The following is a 20,985-nucleotide window of genomic DNA, read 5'->3' as shown; positions in this document are numbered from 1 at the left end:
TATTCCGTGAATGACCACTTTGTGATACCTTTGCGTAATTTTCGTTGCTACAGTGCTTCTATACAGACGGGTCGTATAAGCATAAACATGTAGTCCAATTACTGTTTTGTTATCTCTGGACTGTAAAGGCATTAGACGCTCCCACTTCAATCACTTTCTTGAACCCACTCGACAGACACTTTATCAAGTAATGTGATTAAAATGTGATAGTGCAGATACAGCGACTGGGCACAAAGGACACAGTGTGCTTTCCTGTCTCCCTCCAGCTGCTAGGCAGCTAATCTTTGTACAGTGACGCACTTACGTGAGACGTGGCTAACCGTTTGTGCCGCAGCTATAAGGCAGTTAACGTGCCCCAGTGTTTCGTATCCATACAGTCAATCCAAATGTCTGCCACGTGCGTCCTTCTGCTGCTCTCGTTGGCGACCACGGTCAAGGTAAACGCAGCCCCACCTTTAGTGATACCTCACTTGTGACATTGCTTACCTTACAGTTCAACAGAGGAGTTCAGAATGAGTCTGCATTAACAGCAACGACCTGCTTTGTTAGAAACAGACTGAGATTTATAACATCCTATAGTGTAAAATGAATGTTTGTAATACTTCATAGAGGTCTTTGTGGACAGTCGAAGTACTATTTCCATCCTCAATGTATTCCCTGGTTCCTAATTTGCATCATCAACTCTCTGGTCCGTATCTGCATGTATTGTATATCTGTTAATCGTTTTAACCCTTTTGGTATACCGTAGATCTGACTGGGCATACGCCTTGGTTCATTTTTGTCACTGGAGGCTGTACACATCTCCTCATCCTAAAATGAAGTGTTATTTTGTTCAGTCTCATAAGCATATTTCAACGAATCTAAAGTCCGTGGAGGAAACACTTTTCTTTTCGTGTAACGGTAGATGCTGTGTTTGATTGTCTATTTGCTATCAGGAATTCATAATGTTTTGGCTTATCAATGTTTTACTCTACACTCTACTATTTACTGAGAAGGTAATGTGGTCTAGATCCACTACCAAGCTGTAAATCGTGAAGCCCATAGAAAACGCCTCACCGTGGTTACTCTTGATGCTTGAACGCCGGGTTACAAGAACGTCTGCCTATACTTCTATTTGTCACATCGAATTTCTCTAATTTATTTCTTCGAATGTACTAAGCTTTGTGTATGTGCATGAATGTAATATGTTCCCCCTAATGAAAGATATGTCGGGAAATTTGAGACACAGGATGCATAGAGAATGAAGATTCGAGGAAAATCTTCTCTCAAGCATAGAAACTAAACGTCTATCTTAGCACCAGTTGTAAGTTTACGGTTTGTGTGTTCGCTGGTAGAGGTCCCACTGTACCGACAGCTGGCTCGCTAGCTCAGACTACGGTAGCTTAGCACAGAAGGCGTTCTGCGTCTTCGTTTCAAGGGATGCGATAAAGTGACAACAGTGAGGGACTATGCCGCCTACAGACCAAGGTATTCCACGGCCGAATGAGCAGTTTCAAGACACTAGTTGTTGATTTAAGGTGAAATCCACTGGTCGCCCCAGTGACGTAGAAAATATTCACGTGAATTTTGTACGATGTCCTCACAAGCACTCTCGTCATGCTAGCCGAGAATAAGCCATTAAGTATGTTGCTGTCCACATGCCATTGATCAATCTTTGTTTTTCAAACAATGCTGGATTTAATTGCAACAAGAACTTGATGACAGAAGAACACGTGTGGGGTTATGCGTGGTTATGAACGTCTAGATGAAAGATAACAATGCCATTTCAACTTTAGTGTTCACTGATCAGACTACATTCCACTTAACGGTGGAAGTGAGGCGTCACAACGTAAGAACATGGAGAACACAGTTGTCACATACTGTAGTCGAGCACTAGAGAGACTCCCAAAGGTTCACGCGTTTTGTGTCGTTTCCCGAAAAAAAATTTCGGAGTGCTCTTTTTTTGAGGACGTGTTGAAGTTATGGCTGCTTATTCAGTTGCGAAAACATACTGAAAATGATGCACCACCACCATACTGGCACCTTCCTGTCAGAGCGTTTCTTAACAAAGGGTTGCCTCGGCGACGGATTTGGCTATAAACGGAATCCGGCTATCGCATTTTCCCACTGGCCTCTAACGTCGCCTGACCTCATGTACTTGGCTTTTTTTTGGGATGGTCCATGTAGGCCACCGTCTACGTGCATCCTTTCCCAGTAACTGTAGCCGAATATCGACGCCGCATAGAATTATCAGAGCAAGCAGTGTCTAAAGACACACTCAGCAAAGTATGTGTCGTACCCCTTCATCTAGAATATCCTTGTTGTAGCGTCTTCCAATGTGCTGTATTGTGCAATAATAATTTGGGGATAGGGTAAATACTTTTGTTTGAATTACAGAACAGTTGCAGATGAATTGCTTTTGCTAAGTCAGTATAATAAATCACTGGCCATGCGAATAATGTTGTGCGACTTTTCGTTAGTGTTATAATCTAAATTGTTATTATCAGGAACTATAGTTCAGGAAGCCCCAGTACGAGTGCCCCCTGGAAGAACTGACCCCCCTATAAGTAAGTTATTTGCCGCGCGGAGTGGCCTCGCGGTTTGAGGAGCCATGCTACGTATTGTACGACCTCTCCCGCCGGAGGTTCGAGTCCTCCCTCGGGAATGGGTGTGTGTGTGTTGTTCTTAGCATAAGTTAGTTTAAGTAGTATGTTAGTCTAGGGACCGATGACCTCTGCAGTTTGGTCCCTTAGGAATTCACACACATAAGTTATTTAAAATCAGTTACGAATGAAAAGATAAACGAGACTTCTACACTTAAAATGCGTGTTTCTCTTCGAGGTACTTCATTCTGGGGCATTCGGAGGTGAGAAATGAAGGCAATTAATAGTCTGATGACTTACATTTTTCAAGATCAGTCTCTCTTATGGGGAAAGTAACCTATTAAGAAGAATATGCTCTAACGTGCTATGAACCTGTTTTTTTACTATCGGAAGTGATTACGGCAGATTGTCATGATTTGCTATTCAAACGTCAACTGATAAACTATTAGAATTAGTGAAAAGCCTCACATCTGATAATAAGAACTCCACGAACCGTCTCAGTCACTTTCAGGTCCACTTGAAAATGGCCTAATTTGTAGGTTGAAACCATTCGTGGGCTTAATAAATTTCTTATTAGCAACTGGACAGGTTTTCATTAACTGATCATCCCGTATCGTAATCAACACCCTCTGATTATGCAGAAACTAATAAAAATCACAATACTGATCCCAAGAAAAATTATCCAACCATCTCTGGTATTCAATTCCTGAAATTATGTCCCTACTCTTATTTATTTATGAAGATACAACACCGTTTAAGGCAAATATGGCTGAAGATACGCTGCAGGCAGGTGGGAGTGTAGAAAGAGTAAAATAATAGAAGAGCTACATCCAGCATCAAAGTGATTTTTCTTCATTTTCAAAAGTCGGGTTCTCGTCTTTTTGATCTCCAGGTCCAAAAGCTTTCCTTGGATATTTTATATCTATATCGACTTCGACAAAAAATCCTTCGATATGTAAGAATGACCCTACTGAGAAAAGTAGAGCAAAGAAAATTGAGACTACAGTTGTTGGGAACGATGTTGTTGAAGAATGTAAAAAATACCCTATAACTGCGAAACGATTTCTCAGAAAAAACGAATGTGTAACTTCTTTTTCAACTCATCATTTTTTGATTCTAGTAGTTGTAAATAAAAATACATTATTCTCATAGAACTTGCGTATATTGGTGCTACACATCTAGTTTTTTTTTCCTTTTTAACATTTTTCAGAAATGTTTGAAAAATCAACCAAACAATTGCAATAGTCGTCTGGAATTGGCCTACATGATTGTCTCATAGAATAAAAAAAATAAAATATTGCAGCTGCACCACCTTTGGCTTAATTAACAGTTGTGTATTCTGTGTTACATTTTGGGAGTTGCCTAGCAGCTGAGTACAATAAGAAATAATTACAATAATTTGTGTAATGCTGTAATCAAAGTGATGTAACGTTGCTACAGGGTGACGAAGTGCTGGTGACCGTACAGCAGGGCACGCTGAGAGGGTTCACGGCGACGAGCGTCTACAACACGTCCTACACGGCATTCCTGGGCATCCCGTACGCCGAACCACCTGTGGGCGACCTGCGTTTCGAGGTGATTCCCAATAAAGTCAGATATATTCACGTTGTGAACCTGAAACTAAATGTACGGCTTGATTGCTTTACCGAGGCTTAATCTGAAAGCATGTAGTCAACGAATTATTACTTAATAACGCACAAAGGAAACGTAAAACTGACAAAAGAAAAAAGAACAGTCTGGATCGGTATGTATGTCTCCAGACTTCGTGGTCTCGTCATTTCCTTCTTCAATTTTCGTTTCGATACTTCTGATGGGATTTTCTTCAGGATAAATGAAAACGACACTGCTTTTTGACTGCGTTTTTGTAACAGGGAAAAGATCATGAAGAAGAGTCCATCAGAGGTACAGAAACGTCATTTACATAAGAAAAAACTGAAGTGGGACATGATGTGGCCAAGTAGCCTACCAACTTTTACCTTTAATGAAATGGGTATGTTGTTAGGAATTATTCACAACTGCTACAAAATTAAAATGCAAGTATTTGTGTTTTTATGATCTCATTCTGTTGCAGAGATATCAGAGTCCGAACTACGAATAATAAAGAACTTAGTTCTGAGAGAACTAATTGGTTCATCTTTTGCTGGCCATGGTGGCCGAGCGGTTCTAGGCGCTTCAGTCCGGAATCACGCGGCTGCTACGGTCGTAGGTTCGAATCCTGCCTCGGGCATGGATGTGTGTGATGTCCTTAGGTTGGCTAGCTTTAAGTAGTTCTAAGTCTAGGGGACTGATGACCTCAGATGTTAAGTCCCATAGTGCTTAGAGCCATTTTAACCATTTGGTTCATTCTTTCAAAGAGCTTATATCCAAAAATAGTCACGATTTACAAATGTTTCAGAGAAACTACTCTTTCCAATTTCTCATTGATAATAGTACCACCATTTGACTTTAACTACTTTTTTTATTATTTTCCCTAGTGATATTTCGGCTTCTAAGCATACAGGACTGGTATGACTGCATAACATGTCCTCATCAGAATATTATAATTTACTTCCTTCCCAGATGCACTTACTGAAGGCCAAAAGCCGACATCTTGAAAGAAGAGGTAATAAACAAATATACATGAGATGGTAGCAGGCTTGTAGTTTAAAGACATCATAGTGATTGTGGTCCTCATTAAGGAAAGATCATCTACGTGTCTTCATTTGGAGGTGAGCTCACTCTGCTGTTATTAACTTACTGATTAGGTGTGAAGGTTTAGCGCACAAAGCATGCAATATGTCTTGTCTTGTTTGACATTTTTCTTGCTTCAGTTCTAAGCAAGATGTAGATCTGCAGCCTCACACTTTACTCTTTCTGCTTGTTGGCCACTTCTTGAACCAACAAACTAAATCTGTGAATAAAAGAAAAAAATTCTGTGGCGCGGTGGCTTAGTTGCTAACATCTAAACTGTGGATGCAAAGGCATTGGAATTCTATCCCCAGTCTGTTGCAAGACTTCGAACTTGCATCCGGAAACATTGCAAGCCCATCCATCGTCGACACCCTATTGTCTTGTTTCCACGCTGTACAGAGATGGCTGCGATGTCTCGGATCATTTTTCTCTCGAAGCACACAGTTTGCCTCTTTCGAACCAAATAGCTTCTTAACGGACCTCATAAGGCATTTGTGATAAATATTGCAAATTTTTTTCAGCGTTTAAATTGGCTGTAAATAAGTGCAAACAGCCACGTTTCCAATCTCTAAACATCGTTTGACCCACTTCGCACGAACGTCTTAGTTTCTAAGAATTTTAGCAGCAGCTCCATACGAAAGCTTTGGTCCCTTTGGATGGTTTTCGAGGAACACTGCCTCGTGACGCTTCAGATATTTTGCACTCATTTTAAACTGCAACCGACAGATCAAAACATTCAACTCACACACTGTTTATCCATACACTGTGCAAAAGCGCATTAATTTCAGATTCGAGACCACTACCAGAGATGCGGACGTTGTCTTTAAAATTATGGTGTACACTTTCTTGTAGAACTGAGTGTATATCACTGCTGTGTTGAAATCAACATTCAGGCGTGTGATGGCTTCACCTTCACCTTACAAGAAAAATGAAATAGCCGAAATTCAATATCATGTGACTTATCCAGCATAAAATTGAAATTTGTGAGGTAACTGTGTAATGTCAAATATCCCTACGCATTAATTATAAGTGAATCTATTGAAAAAAGGTTGGAGGAAGACGCGCAGCACCCAAGCCTGCAACATGTGTAACAGCGAACTGCTTGGAGCGATGAGTGCAGTAATGACAGGTGTGTGCAGTCGAGTGATAAGATCAACCTGCTGGTTCTGTGCACTCGTAGCCCATACACACGTCCTCTGCCTGTTCTAACCTGCTCTGCAATCGTTCGTACGCTGTACTTCAACTGGTGTGTCATAGCTACACACTGAATTAATACAAACGCAACTCAGGAAGAAGACCAAACACTATTAAATTAATAGCACGCACTGTGGCAAAAACATACTATATTTTAGAGCTCCAGTGTTCTCCAAATACTTTTGAGTACAATAGTAACAAAACAATAGCAGACACAGCCGCCACGACCCAGAATTTATGGAGCCTATGTGGTATCCACTAAATTATGCAGAGAAGTAACTCATTTGCATTTAATTCACTAGCGACTCTCGTCTGAGATCACAGTAATACTGCTACCACGTGGAACTTTGAAACCAAATTTACAGGGCAGTTTTGAATCTGACAGAGAACTACGCACCATTTTCTTCCAGATATCAGCTACTGGCACCTACAACTATGGACAAAAGATCATCAGTGACTATTTAACACAATGCCAAGAAAGTTCACAAAAGGTTGACAACCATCGCCCTACTTACCAGCAACAAGATGATGAAATGAACCACCATAAACCTTGTTGATATAAGTTACCAACTCTAAGGCTGTAGATATTGTCACACTCAAGAATGAATCTTCAAAGCAGCAACGAAAGTCACTTCCTGTGCAATTGTTTATATTTTCACTTTCTCAGTCTAAGTTGAACGACGAAAAAGTTTATTGTGCCACTGAGTTGGAAATGCCATCAGCTACAGATCAATACCAGAAGCATCCTATTTTGTACTAGGCCTGTGATCTCTGTTTATCATATTTTAGCTTCTTGTAACATCAGGCAAATCAACATCAGGCAAATCACTTCCCCTGGTAAGTTCAAATGAAATTAAATGAGGGTACTACATTGTTGGCTGGGATTTTCCACCCAGGAAAGTTCGACTTCCACGGTGCAGATCTTTTCAGTTGTCACCATTTGAAGATTTGTGTGTCAACGATGATGAGGACGACACAACACCCAGTCCCCGAGCGGAGAAAATCTCCGATGCGGGCGGGAATCGAACGCAGGTCCACTGCGTGGCAGTCAGATACGCTGACCACTCGGCTAAGGAATCGTATCCTAATAAATACAATTGTGTTATGATAAGCCTACGTGCAAGTTCCTACAATACCTATCTCCGGCAACTCTACGCGAAATAACTTTATGACCGTGCTGTCTCCTCAAAAACGTATTTTTTTTTTACACGGAGACCTTTCGCCTCTCCCATCTTTCAGTGCTCGAGGTGAGTCCAACTGCCTATTGCTAAGCGGTGTCTGCTCCCACAAACTGTGTCTTATTTTTAGTTTTTCCCGACAATATCCCTGCATAAATACTTCCTGACGCTTCGCTCCTTGCCCGCCATGTCTCACTTGCGTTTTTAGCTGGCGCCAGCGGCCATCAGTGCTACAAGGATCGGACACTCCCATGAATTTCGATGCAAGCTCTCACATGAAATATCTACCGATTCTAAGGTTGGTTTAAGATGCGGTTTGTACCAATCATAATTAAACCAAACAGAGCGTGTAGTGATGATATCTGCCACGACCGTGTATTCCTTACTGTACTGACTCGATTACGTAACTTAAGTGTTAGAAAATGAGCTTGGCCAGTGAGCTGCCAGATCACTGTCACGTCTCAACTCGTCTCCATTGATTTTAAAAGTCCAAGACATTTGAAAATCAATACCTGCAATAGAATTTTCTGTCACAACGAGAATCTTAACTGCAAATACAACCTCTTAGTTTTAAATAACTTTATCTTTCACGTCTATTACTCCTACCTTCTCCTTAATTCCGGACCTATTTTGTCATATTATTTACTTTAATTATATTAGCTTAAAAATCATAAATAACCTGCAAAAGATTTAAGTGCTGGACATAAAAACTAAGGCACTTGAGATTCCCGATACTACCAAGTTCATAATGCCTACTCCTCTGTTTCCTTCTCTTCGCTTTGAATCTCTCCCACTTAACAACACTCAGTCACGACATTTGTTCTCATGGCTGTAGCGATGATCGTTGCATTTAGAGATAGTTGTGAAAGGACTGTTGTCCCTCTCTCTGCGTTGTTTCCTTCGGTTGTGAGACCTACGACAAGATATGGGAAAATGGTGCGGCATCATCACCTCATTTCTTTTTGCCGTCGGCGTCTCTGACTTCCAATAAGCTTCGTCTGCTTCTCAACCGAGGGTTTGTTTCACCAAGCTCAGAACTTGGCCGTGCAGTGCTACCCAAATGTCACCAATTGGCGATATGCATGATAATTCTTGCTTACGGTCTACACGCACTTCACATTTTCTTTTTTCATTGTCGTGATATCCTCTGGCCTCCATTCGCCTGAATTGTGAAAACATTTGAAGCCTTTCCTGATCTTTCCCAAGCTTCTAACAAAAATGAACAAAAAAATTAACCGGTTTAGTTAGTCTTTCAAGTCTTCGGAATCAAATAAACTGAATTAACGAAAATTACACATTCTAGGCCAACGGCATTGCCACAGTGGTAACACTGGTTCCCGTCAGATAACCGAAGTTAAGTGCTGTCGGGCAGTAAAACCGACTACTTGCTCGTTAAATAATGCCAAAAATCTAACAACCCTGCATCGCTCTCACTAAAAAAGTACCACAATGTTATACACTTAATCCACACAGTGGCGTTGTGACGACTAGCAGGGAAGTAAGTGAGTCGGGATTGATCAGTTCGATGGGCTCTACGGACTTAGGCGTCCGTCGCAGCAACAATACCAACATGTGTCGTGTGAGGCGCCAGCAGTCGGCAGCCCTACCACAAATGAAACGGTGCGTGTCGGTGTCGACAGCGGCGCATCCGGGGCAGAGAGGGTCCTCGGCAAGGTGTATCATGTGTAAGCGTTGTCGGCTGGGGAAATTTTCAGTCGTTATCGCATACCACAGCGCTCTGACCGTGGTGGGAAGGAAAGGCGAGTGTATGTTACGCCACACCCGTCTCCAGCCAACCGCAGGATGGCGGTGTTCAACCACATTAGCAGGCAGCGTCCGTTGAAAGTAGCGGTAGATGTCTTTGGATCCCGCGTGGTCGGTGAAACATCCAACAGATAACTCATATCGACCAGATAGGTGCGAATGTGACACAGTTCTGGCGTGATATGCTCAACAGGAATCGGCGACCGGAAGGACTGAGGCATCACCTCCTGAATCAATGTACCAGGGAGGGTGTCCTTGTCCGAAGTACGTAAGCGATGCGTCACACGCAGGAAGAGAGCGCGCGCCCTGTTGTGTACGTTTATTATTCCAATGCCGCGTGCATGTGTCAGCAACATTAGCGTCTCGTAACGGTTCTTGACTTTGGTAATGGGCACTGGCGTATTCATATTCAATCCTCTGCCCATATCCATGTTGTGCGACTACACTTCTGGCCACCTAGCCGTATCGTTGATGCCACACGACCGCCGTACTTATATCTTCTGCCGACTCGACAAGAAAACTACATTGTTCGCGCAAGCACAACATTTAAAATGCACATAGTGGAAGCGAATGCCCTCCAAACGCTGTCGTAGACCATGAATTGCAGGCTCGAGGCCAACGGCAAAGAGAAAGGCTGACAGAGCACATCACTGTCGCACTAAGCGCTCAGTGATCTTTAAGCTAGCGGTAGCCATTGACCAGGACTGCGGAAAGGCTCCGTGGATGAGACGGAGAACCGCACCTGCGGATATTGGGGACAGTTACATCTTCTCTAAGACAGCCTGCAAGAAATGGAGCTCAACTCGGTCAAATACGTGACCTAGGTCAAGCCGACATCATCGCCGTATGTATCTCTATACGAGCTTAACACCGTATGTATATTACTGTCACCTCCCAGACATGCTTGGTCGACATGAAAGGCATCTTTAAGAACATCGAGGAGGCGAACACGAAGAATGAGGGGAATAGCTTGTAATACGAATTCACTAACGTCTGCACCCACCCCTCCCCTTTGGCTTTGGCACAGTGATGATCATGCCCTCCAACAAATATGGGGGTGGGGGGTGGGGGGGGGGGGACGTGAAAGTCAGGATCCAGGAGTTCGCAGCACATCTGCTGCCAAACTTCCCCCATCAGGTCAGAAAAGGTGCTGTAAAACATCTAGCGGAAGACCATGCGGTCCAGGGGGTTTGTTTCTCGCGCCCCGCGACAGGGCCATGTGCGTTTCTTCCTACGTGACGGCCTCCAAGAATGTGGCGTTGCATTGCGCCCTACCCGAAGGTGGCAGATCGTGCAGGCCGTCCTCAATGTCATTGTCACGCCGTTGATCTGCTTGACAGAGAGTGGGACAGTAATATGTGAGGGCACAGGACATGGCTTTGTGCGTCTCTGCGCGTTGCTCGTCTGCAGAAATAACTGCTTTGATGAGTCATCTCGTACGGTGTCTCCGTTCTCTGACGACGTGATAAAGAGAACCACGTCCCTCTGAGATGTAATCTAACGGTCTCACTCGAACCTGCGTGCCGTGCAATCTGTCAGCCGTGATCTGCAGAAGCCGTGCCTGTGTCCGGTAGACGGCCATGTAGCACTATGGCGAAGGCTGTTGTGACGCTAGTTCTCGCAAGACCGCGCAGTAAAACTCAGAAGTCGATCGGAACCAAAGTGCCCTATCTCATCCATACGCCATGAGGGTGCGGCGAAGAGCTGGTTTGGAGCAGTATGTCCACCATCGTGTTGTGATATCATAGGTATGACACGTCTCTCACATTTGTGCCAGGCAGCAGCGACGGTTACACGGCAACATTCTCTTACTGGAGAATGTTCAACTGAAGAGTCCAAGGTCTGGTGTCGTGGCAGAGTCACGGCGTAGATGAAGGCCTGATGGTCAGTGAATGCAGTGGGCCACAGCTCAGCAACGACAGTTGGTGCCTGAAGACCTCGGGAGACGTAAATCCTGTCCAACCTGCTGGCCGAGTGGCTGGTGAAGTGTGTATATCCACGTCGGCCACCTTCGATTAGTGTCCATGTATCACGCAAAACGAGATCCCTGACCATAGCATGAACGGCTGGACATGGGAGATATGAGGGATCTGACGCTCAGGGCGTAAGACGCTGTTGAAGTTCCCGCCCACCACGAAGTGCTCTGTAGCGCCTTGAAACAATGGAACTAGGTCAGTGGAGTATATAGAGTGGTCGCTCTCGACGCTTTGCAGTACCAGACGGGGCATACCGATCCACAAGGCGGACTGCCGCCGATGGTGAGAGCAATGCCTCTCGCTGATGGCAAATACTGAATATCCGTTGGTTCGATGCCATCGCATGGTAGTATGGCCGTACCACCACACACATCCATGCCCGAGGCAGGATTCGAACCTGCGACCGTAGCGGTCACGCGCTATCAGACTGAAGCGCCTAGAACCGCACGGCCACACATGCCGGCCCGCCGTCCAAATGATGTCCCTTAACAACTGGGTTTTGGTCGTAGAACTAATACGGTTTACATTGACTGTACCTATCTGATACACCAGGGTCATTTGATAGTACGATGACGTACCTGCAGTCGTTTAAGCGAGTAAGCGGCACGTCGCCCGTCCGGCCGTCCCTGCCACCCGCACCGTATCTATTATTGGTCGGCTAAGACAAGATGTCCGTCCGACGATCCGCCGGCCCCTGGCATCTGGTTGTCGCTCGAGTCTGATATCATTATTTTTATCTCCATCTCGCACCCCCAATCACCAACTTGAGGGGTAGTACGTTAGGCAACGCATGGCGTTCATCTAATGTCATAGCCGCAAAATCGCCAGGGGGCTCGTCGGTCAAGTGAGCATCGTCAACTTGGCATTGTCCTCGGGCGGACCTTGCCAGCAGCAAGCCAGGAACCGTTGGAGTGAGATCGACAGGCCGGGCCGCATATGGATTTTCCTCGTCCTCCTGCAGAGTGTCACCATCTTGCGAAGCATTTCGTGCAGACAGCCTCCTCTTCTTTCGTCGCTTGGGCAACTTCTGCTTGCGGGAACGTGTGTCCGCGTCCTGCGGATCACGACAAACAGTAGGCACCTCCCGCATCCCCGTGTCCGAGCTCGAATCGATCTTCTGGTGTTCTCCTTCCCCACACGGCTGGAGTAAAGACGTGGCCGCTGTCGTCGTGGTCGTGGAAACCGGGCCCGCGGAGGTCGGTAACTGTAACGAAACAACGTCCGCGTCCGTCATGTTCCTCGCTGCCTCAACGTATGTAATAGGCTGCCTTGTCGATTACGATGTAGGCTCGTGTCTGCACGTGGTACCTGGACGAGTCGTCGCTGCAGGCATTCAGAGTGTGCATGCTCTTCCTGCCCGCACCCTGAACAAGTCCGCCGTTGACCGTCATAAATGACGATCACTCGACAGCCAGCAAACATCACGTACGATGAGATATGTTTGCGCAGTTCGATTCGCACCTGACGCACTTCATTCGGTACAGGATACGTCTCGAACGTATGCCACTTTTCTTCCATGTGACGTAGTACTTCCCAGTAAGGTCGCAGCGCGTTCACGACAAGCATGACCGGAACTTCAAACGGCAGCTCGAAGATTCGGATGTTCCGAACGCCGAGTCCTGCATGGTCAACGATATACGGTGAATAAGCCCTTCGCACGCTACTTCATCGACAAATTTCAGGTAAGCTGTGCTGGAGACGATCGAAAGATTTATACCGAGAACTTCCTGTGGAACGACGTGCATTACTTCATTACCTTAGGTCTTGTGTACCGTGCATGGAACGTTACTTTAATCGTGGCCTTTCTATAAGAAAGCGCCATCGTCGTTCTAGGTGATCTGTTTACACCGCAGTACCGCTACCCGCGCGAGTAAACAATGGACCGCTTGCGGAGCGCCGCACAGAGCCCCGCGCACGTCCGCTTCGCAACACCGCTGAGAGCCGACTTCACCATCGGAACTACCCAAGCACGACTCACGACACGTCCTCACAGCCTGCTTCCACCACTACCTCGTCTCCTGCCTTTGAGTCTCCGTCCGGCACAGTTTTAATCTGCCAGGAAGTTTCATATCACCCCGCTGCAGAGTGAAAATTTCATTCTGGAAGCATAGACAAAGTGTTTCAGGAGGAATAATAAATATTTTAGGAGGCGGTAGTATTGATGAATTGCAATAAAAATGACCTATAATATATGTCCAATTTTTTTGAGTATAGAAATAAAGCCGTTAGTATGTATCACAAACCCACTTAAAGCAAAGGGATATAAGGACGGTAACGGTTGATTTTCAAAAAAATACACCGCCAACTGCAATGTACGTTTGATTTCTCTTGATAACACCGTATTTAGCTCTTCTGAGGTCGTCTTTGAGTTCTTTTATGAGGGCTGCACTCCTCATAATCCGAGCTATCAAATGGGCTCTTGTGGTTATTTTTGCTTTATAGACTTCGCCTTTCAACCATCCTCACAAGCAAAATCAAAAGGGGTAAGTTTCGGGGACTTTGGTTGCCGTGAAACGTGCCCATGTCTACCGACGCATCTCCCGGAGAATGTTGGGTTTAGATGATGTCACCTGACGACTACAGTGTGCAGGAGCCCGTCCTGCTTGATGAGCAAAGGCATTCTTTCAGCGAAGGCAATCTCTTACAATAACGATGGAAGCTCATTTTCAAGAAAGTGTAGATAACAAGGTCGTCTAAGACGACGCGGAAACACAACAGGCCCAATCAGCTGATTGTCTGTCAAACCACACCACACATTTACAGAGAAGCGTTGTTGAAAATGTGTCTCCACAGTGGCACTGGGTTGGTTTTCTTCAGACCACTGATGTGAATTATAAGTGTCACTGATGCCTTCTAGAGCGATATTGGCTTCATCAGGAAGAGTGACAATGGGAAAAATGGGACTGGACAAATTCCCAATCGTCTATCTTCATCCCCTGCCAGATGGTGTCGAATGGGCTGTAAATGACACGGATGGAACCCGTGCATATGTAATGTCCGCTATACTCTTGTATATGGAACATTGATATGTGCAGAAGTTCTACGTGTGCTTGTTGAAGGACTACGTTCTACCGACTGAATAATGTCCTCTACTTCATCCACAGTCTATTCATTTACAAGTTCAACAACGTGCAGAGACTGATATCGACAATTTTAAGACATCCCTCCTAGCCAATGTGATGTACCACGAGCTGTTGCAACCAGTCAGACGGTGAATGTTGAATGCTATGAAGCCTAATTACTCAGTCTGAATTGTGTGTATAAAGACAACGCCTGTAATACTTACAGGCATGTGAAAGTCAGTCTGCTTTATGACAATGCCAAATTACTTGTAAATCGAGTGAAGAAACCATTCATGGGACGTCGATGGGATATGTTACCGCAACTACCACATTCACCAGACATCACCCCTTGGGAGTGCCACTTGTTTGTTCATGCAGCATGGCCTTTCTCAACATCATTTAACATCTTTTAATTACCTCAGAAACTGTCTCCATAAATGAAACACCTTAAAAGAACATATTTCTTTTTATTGTAAAACCCATTTGTTAGACGGGAAAGTTTGTGGCTGCCGAAGTACACTACTTTCAGTAAATTGTCTTATTCCGTTCTATTCAAATAAAAATGTGTTTCCCATCCAAACAGCCGAGATAATTAATTCATGTGCCTAAAGCTATCTCGTTCCAAGGATGTCGCTCCTTGTTCGAAAGTCCTGATGAAAAGTCCATCTGTTACGAGGACGTCAAGCATGGTCGATGATTAATATCCGATTTGACGGTATCTTTTATAACTTTAAACAAATGCAGCTTATGGTTGTGAATCATGGACTGACCACTGACGAACTGCCACCATTATAAAAGGCGTGACACCTTAGTTATAATAAGAACCTGAACATGTTTACAACCTCCAATGGTTATAAGGCACTCACCTTCGGACAATCTTGTTACGAGACAGCAGAATATACATTATTAACGTTAAAAAACCGACAAATTGCAGGACATTTTCCTGACTGGAAATGGCTGGAAAGGTCCTAACAACATGTGTACGGAGATACATCGTTGCCGCGGCAGATGGCGCTGACGAGTGATAGTTCCTCTGATCACGTGCCGCGTGTTTCTTGTGTGTTGCACGCTGAGTGATTGACGCAGTGTGTTGTAAGCGGCAGAGTGGTTCGGTATTCGTGTCGGGAACAAGCTGAGATGGTATTTGTGTACTAGCAAGAATGTGGAAACGGTCGAGAGTCAACATGGCTATACTAAAACAAGAACCCTCACAGACACCAGCTACATCATACAATACTTGAACTAGTTTTGAGCGTTTGTGTGATATGGTTCCTTTGAGACAGGCGAACGTGCAGGAAGGTGGCAGACGGTGCAAAAACCAGATTTGAGGACCAGGCTCTACAGGATATTCAGGCGAACCCTTATACAAGCTCCAGGAAAGCGGCCCGTCAACACGGTGTAAGGCGAAATACGACTATGTGTATCCTGCTTGACAACCGGTAGTATCCTTATCACTTGTAACGAATGCAAGGATTATTAGCAGCGAATTTTCTTCAACAGAAGGATTTTTTGGATGTTTCTTTCACCAGACCATCACAACTATGGGATTTCTGTCATCTGTCCTGTTTACCGACAAAGCAATATTTGTGTATTGTGTATTTAAACCGGAGACCTAGAAACGACGGAGAGGCTTCGTCCCGCCGAAGAACTCAGTGGTTAACAACCAGGGTTATTGTACGGTTCGACCCTCAGTGGACACCCCCCCCCCCCCCCCAGGGGAACGAGTGTAACCGCAAATGTCTGCGTGGTGGAGTAATTATGGTGTACGCTTTCTTGGAGACAGTGCTTGCGCAGCAATCGCCGACATAGTGTAACTGAGGCGGAATAAGGGGAACTAGCCCACATTCGCCGAAGTAGATGGAAAGCCGCCTTAAAAACCACTCACATCGGACCTAGACATTATTCCGCTGGGCGGATTCGTGCCGGGGATCGGTACGCCTTCCCGTGCGGGAAGGAGCGCATTAGACCGCGTGGCTAGCTGGGCTGGCAAGAAACCTGTACCTGAACACGCATCATCAATCCTCATGATCGTCCTCTGTGGGCTACAGGCAATCCATGGGGAATGGTTGAGGCGTCCCATCGGCTTCGGTTCAGCATCAATGTGTGGACAGGGCCGGTCATTATTCCCCACTGCTTTGACGGAGAAACATACCTGGACATCCTCTGGTATACTCCTCCTGGGAAGTTTGAGAATGTGTCTTTGGCAGTACGACAGTTTACGTGGTTTCAGCATGAAGCAGCACCGCCCCATTTCCGCATTAGTATTCACCGTCACCCCCAAAAGTCGTGGATAGCACACGGAGGCCATGTAGCATAGTGTGCTAGATCACCGGACTTAAACCTCTTGGGGGCATCTGAAAAGCTTTGTGCGTCCTGAACCAGTTCTTGATGTGCAGATCCTTCAACAGCGTGTTGACGTGCCTGTGACGCTTTTCAGAGAGAGAGAGTCCGGAACATGTGAAAGAGTGTGGAAATCCATGATGCAACGTGTGAAACGTGCACTGCATACCATTGAAGCCACTTCAAACATCTGTTGTGACATGGAAGCGACACAGCTCTGTACTGCGTTCCAGGACAAATTGTTATCGTTGCATGCACACCGTCCATTTCGACCATGTTCATAGGATCTTTTTCCTCCACTTCCAATCAGAAATCCGTCCTGCAGTTTGTCGACATTATCAGTGTTCATGTTGTGTATGTACGCTTACTACATAAGCTGACAGTTAATTTCCGGCAGCCTCCGCAAGCTGCCAGCGGCTGGGAGGGCGTACGCAACGCCACGCAGTACGGCAGCGACTGCGTGCAGGAGACGGGCGAGGGCTCGGAGGACTGCCTCTACCTGAACGTGTACGTGCCAGGGGTGCCGCAGGAGGGCGCCGGGCTGCCCGTGCTCTTCTACGTGCACGGCGGCGGCTTCGTCAGGGGCAGCGGCTCCGACCAGAAGTTTGGACCGGACTTCCTCGTCTCATATGGAGTTATACTGGTCACCATCAACTATCGCCTTGGGCCGCTAGGTACGTATTACACAACGTAACGCGCAGGTAGCTGTGCTAAGACAGAACTGCACTTCTAATCCTGACACTTAAGTATTGGAATAATTATTGTAGTGGACGTGAATGAATGACTGCATATAGCTGCACGGCTTGATTGGAGGTGCATACCTCAATATTGCTGTTTATGCGTAATGAGTTCCCGGTCTCGGAAACTGACATACGGCCGGGAAAGCGGTGTGATGACCACATGTCCCTCCATATCCGCATCCAGTTACACCTATGAGCAGACGATAAAACGGAGGCCGGTCAGTAACGTTTGGCCTTCATGGCCTATTTGGAAGGAGTTCGGTTTAGTTTTTATGCCTAATGAGTTACCCGCATTTCATAAATAAATTCTAAAGATGCCTCAAAAAGGCGAAATGGGTCAATAAAGCTTCTGGTTTCATTACAACCTATGCTAATTTTCTTATTGAAAATACATCAATTAGGTTGCTGAACCATGGCTATAGAATAGGATATTTACAAAAAATATTGTTACGTATACAAAGTGAATTACCTCCTTGGAACACTTACTGCAGGGTGAGTTAGGGAGACAAGCTTCCGAGAATATATCCAACGAGAGTAAAAAACTAAGCAGTAGCGGACAACGCGGTGACTTCCCGAACTTCTTGAGACATGAATCTTCTGAATGCTTCGATGTGGCCCACCACGAATTTCTGTCCTGTGTCAACATCTTCATCTCACGGCAACACTTGCAACCAACGTCCTTCATTATTTGGTGGATACTTTCGAATCTCTGTCTTTCTCTACAGTTTTTGCAACCCTATAGTTGCCTCTAGTACCAGGAAAGATATTCCCTGATGTCCTTACGGATAACCTTGCAGCCAATCTGTTATTTTTTCAGTGTTTTTCAATATGTTCCTTTCCTCGCCGATTCTGCGCGTCGTCATTCCTCATCTTATCAGTCCACCTAATTTTCAACATTATTCTGTAGCACCAAATCTCAAATGCACCGATTCTCTTATGTTCTGGTTTTCCCACAGTCCATGTTTCCCTACTTTACAATGTGGTGGATCAAACGTACATTCTCAGAAATTTATTCCTCAAATTAAGGCCTGTGATATTAGTAGACTTCTATTTGTTAGGAATAGCCTTTTTCCAGTGCTAGTCTGCTTTCTATGTCCTCTTTGCTCCGTCCATCATAGGTTATTTACTGCCTAGGTAGCAGAATTCCTTAACTTCGTCTGATTCTTGATCCCCAATTCTTCTCTTGGCCAGGAGTGCCCTTTTTCCCTGTGCTAGTCTGCTTTTTGTGTCCATCTTGCTCAGTCCCTCATGGGAGGTAGCAGAATTCCTTAATTTCACCTAATCCGGTAGTTAATTTTCTCGCTGTTCCGATTTCTGCTACCTCATATTACTTTCGTTTGTCTTCGGTTTGTTCTAAATCAATACTCTTTACCCAGCAGAATGTTCATTTAGTTCAAGAGATCCTGCAATTTTTCTTCACTTTCACAGAGAACAACAATGTCACCAGCGAATCTTATCACTGACAGTCTTTCATCATGAATTTTAAACCCATTTTTAAGATTCTTTATATTTCCATAACTGCTTCTTCCATGTATAGATTGAACAGTAGGGGCGAAAGATTACATCCCTGTCTTACACCCTTTTTAGTCCTAGCGCTTCTTTCTTTGTCTTCCAATCTTATTGTTCCCTCCTGATTCTTCTACATATTGTATATTAGATGTCTTTCGCTATAGCTTAGCTCTATTTTTCTCAGAATTTCGAACCTCTTGCACCATTTTATATTGACGAACGTTTTTTCCAAGTCGACAAATCCTGTAAACGTGTCTTGATTTTTCTTCGGACGTGCTTCCATTAGAACCGCAACGGCAAAAGTGCCTCACTGATGCCTTTGTCGCCGGGCGAAGTGTCCGAGCGGTTCTAGGCTCTACAGTCTGGTACCGCGCGACCGCTACGGTCGCAGGTTCGTACTCTGCCTCGGGCATAGATGTGTGTGACGTCCTTAGGTTAGTTAGGTTTAAGTAGTTCTAAGTTCCAGGGGACTGATGACCTCAGAAGTTAAGTCCCATAGTGCTCAGAGCCATTTTGATGCCTTTGTCTTTCCTGAAGCCAAAAGATCAGCAACTAACGGTTTCTCAATTCTTTTCTTCATTCTTCTGTATATTAATCTTGTCAGAAACTTGTATGGAAGTGTTTTTAAGCTGATTGTTCAATAATGATCGCCCTGTCGACTGTTGCAAGCATCCGAATTGTGTCGAGGATGCTGTTGCGAAATTCTGGTGGTAAATCATCAGTCGATAAATTCAACACACCAGTGTGAATAGTCGATCTGTTGCCATGTCCCGCAATGATTTTAGAATTTCCAATGCACTGTTATCTGTCCCTTACGCATCCTTTGATGTCAGGTTATCCAAAGATATTTAAAATTCTGATACTAATGCTGGATCCCCTATCTCTTCCTTTCAACTCCTGTTTCTTCTGTTACACCGCAAGACATGTCTTCCCCTTCACGAAGAACTGCAGTGTACACTTTACACATGTCCGCTCTCTCCACTACATACAACGTTGGAAACCCGACAGTACTTTTGGTACAACCACCTCTGCTTTTAATTTCACAGTAGGTTGTTTTGCCTTTTCTATGCACTAAGTCAGTCTTTCCGAGACTCATTCTTTCTCGACTTCTTCAGATTTTTCATGCAGCTAGTTCACCGTCAGCTCCGTGCATATCCTAATTATTTCACTCCTAAGTGACTTATATTTTACTATTCTTGAATTTCCAAAACACTTTTAATCTCTCTTTCGCAGATCAACTGAAGTATTTATTCTGTTATCCATGGTTTCTTCGCAGTTACCTTCCTTGTACTTATGCTTTTCTGTCCAATTTCAGAGACTGCCTTATTTAGAGATTTCCACTCCTCTTCATCTGAAATACCTGATAAGTTATTCATTATCGCAGTGTCTATGGTCTCAGAGGACTTCAAGCGTATGTGTTCATTTCTAAGTACTTCCCTATCCGACTTCGTTGCGCATTGATGCTTCCTGAGTTGTCTCTTCGATTTCATTCTACTGTTCATTATTACCAAATTTTGATATGAGTCTGTATCTGCTTAAAATTCAATATCTGAATGCGGAATCTTTGCCTGACCATGATGTAATCTAACTGGAATCTTCCCGCTATTCCCAACCTTATCCAGGAACACCTCCCCCTCTTGAGGTACTTGAACACAGAATTCGCTATTACCACATGTAATTTACTGCAGAACTCAATTAATCTTTCTCCGCTCACATTTCTACTACCAAGTCAATATTCTCCCATAACCCTTTCAGCTAATCTTTCCCATACAAAAGCATCTGAGTCCGCCTGTTTATTAGATTGTCATCTCCCTTTGTGTACTTAATAACCCCTTCCTCATATCCTCATATACTTTCTCCATCTCTTCAACTTTTGCTTGTGATGTCGTCGTGTAAACGTAAATTATTGTTTTCGGCGTTGGTTTCCAGTCGATTCTGATGACAAAAATTCTATCACTGAAGTGTCCATA

The 20,985-nt window shown here is 44.6% G+C and overlaps 1 protein-coding gene across 1 annotated transcript in view; it reads left to right on the top strand.

Moving 5' to 3' along the window:
- Positions 1 to 271: 271 nt before the first annotated feature.
- LOC126251827 (juvenile hormone esterase-like) overlaps positions 272 to 20,985 on the top strand; it is an 81,000-nt gene continuing 60,286 nt past the window's right edge. The window contains exons 1-3 of the mRNA XM_049952489.1: positions 272 to 437; positions 4,023 to 4,157; positions 17,164 to 17,440. Coding sequence (XP_049808446.1) covers positions 387 to 437; positions 4,023 to 4,157; positions 17,164 to 17,440 — 463 coding nt within the window. The 5' untranslated portion in view covers positions 272 to 386. The remainder of the gene's footprint in view (positions 438 to 4,022; positions 4,158 to 17,163; positions 17,441 to 20,985) is intronic.

The sequence above is a fragment of the Schistocerca nitens genome, chromosome 4 (assembly GCF_023898315.1).
Source record: "Schistocerca nitens isolate TAMUIC-IGC-003100 chromosome 4, iqSchNite1.1, whole genome shotgun sequence".
Classification (NCBI taxonomy): Eukaryota; Metazoa; Arthropoda; class Insecta; order Orthoptera; family Acrididae; genus Schistocerca; species Schistocerca nitens.
This window is presented reverse-complemented; position numbering and strand designations above follow the sequence as displayed.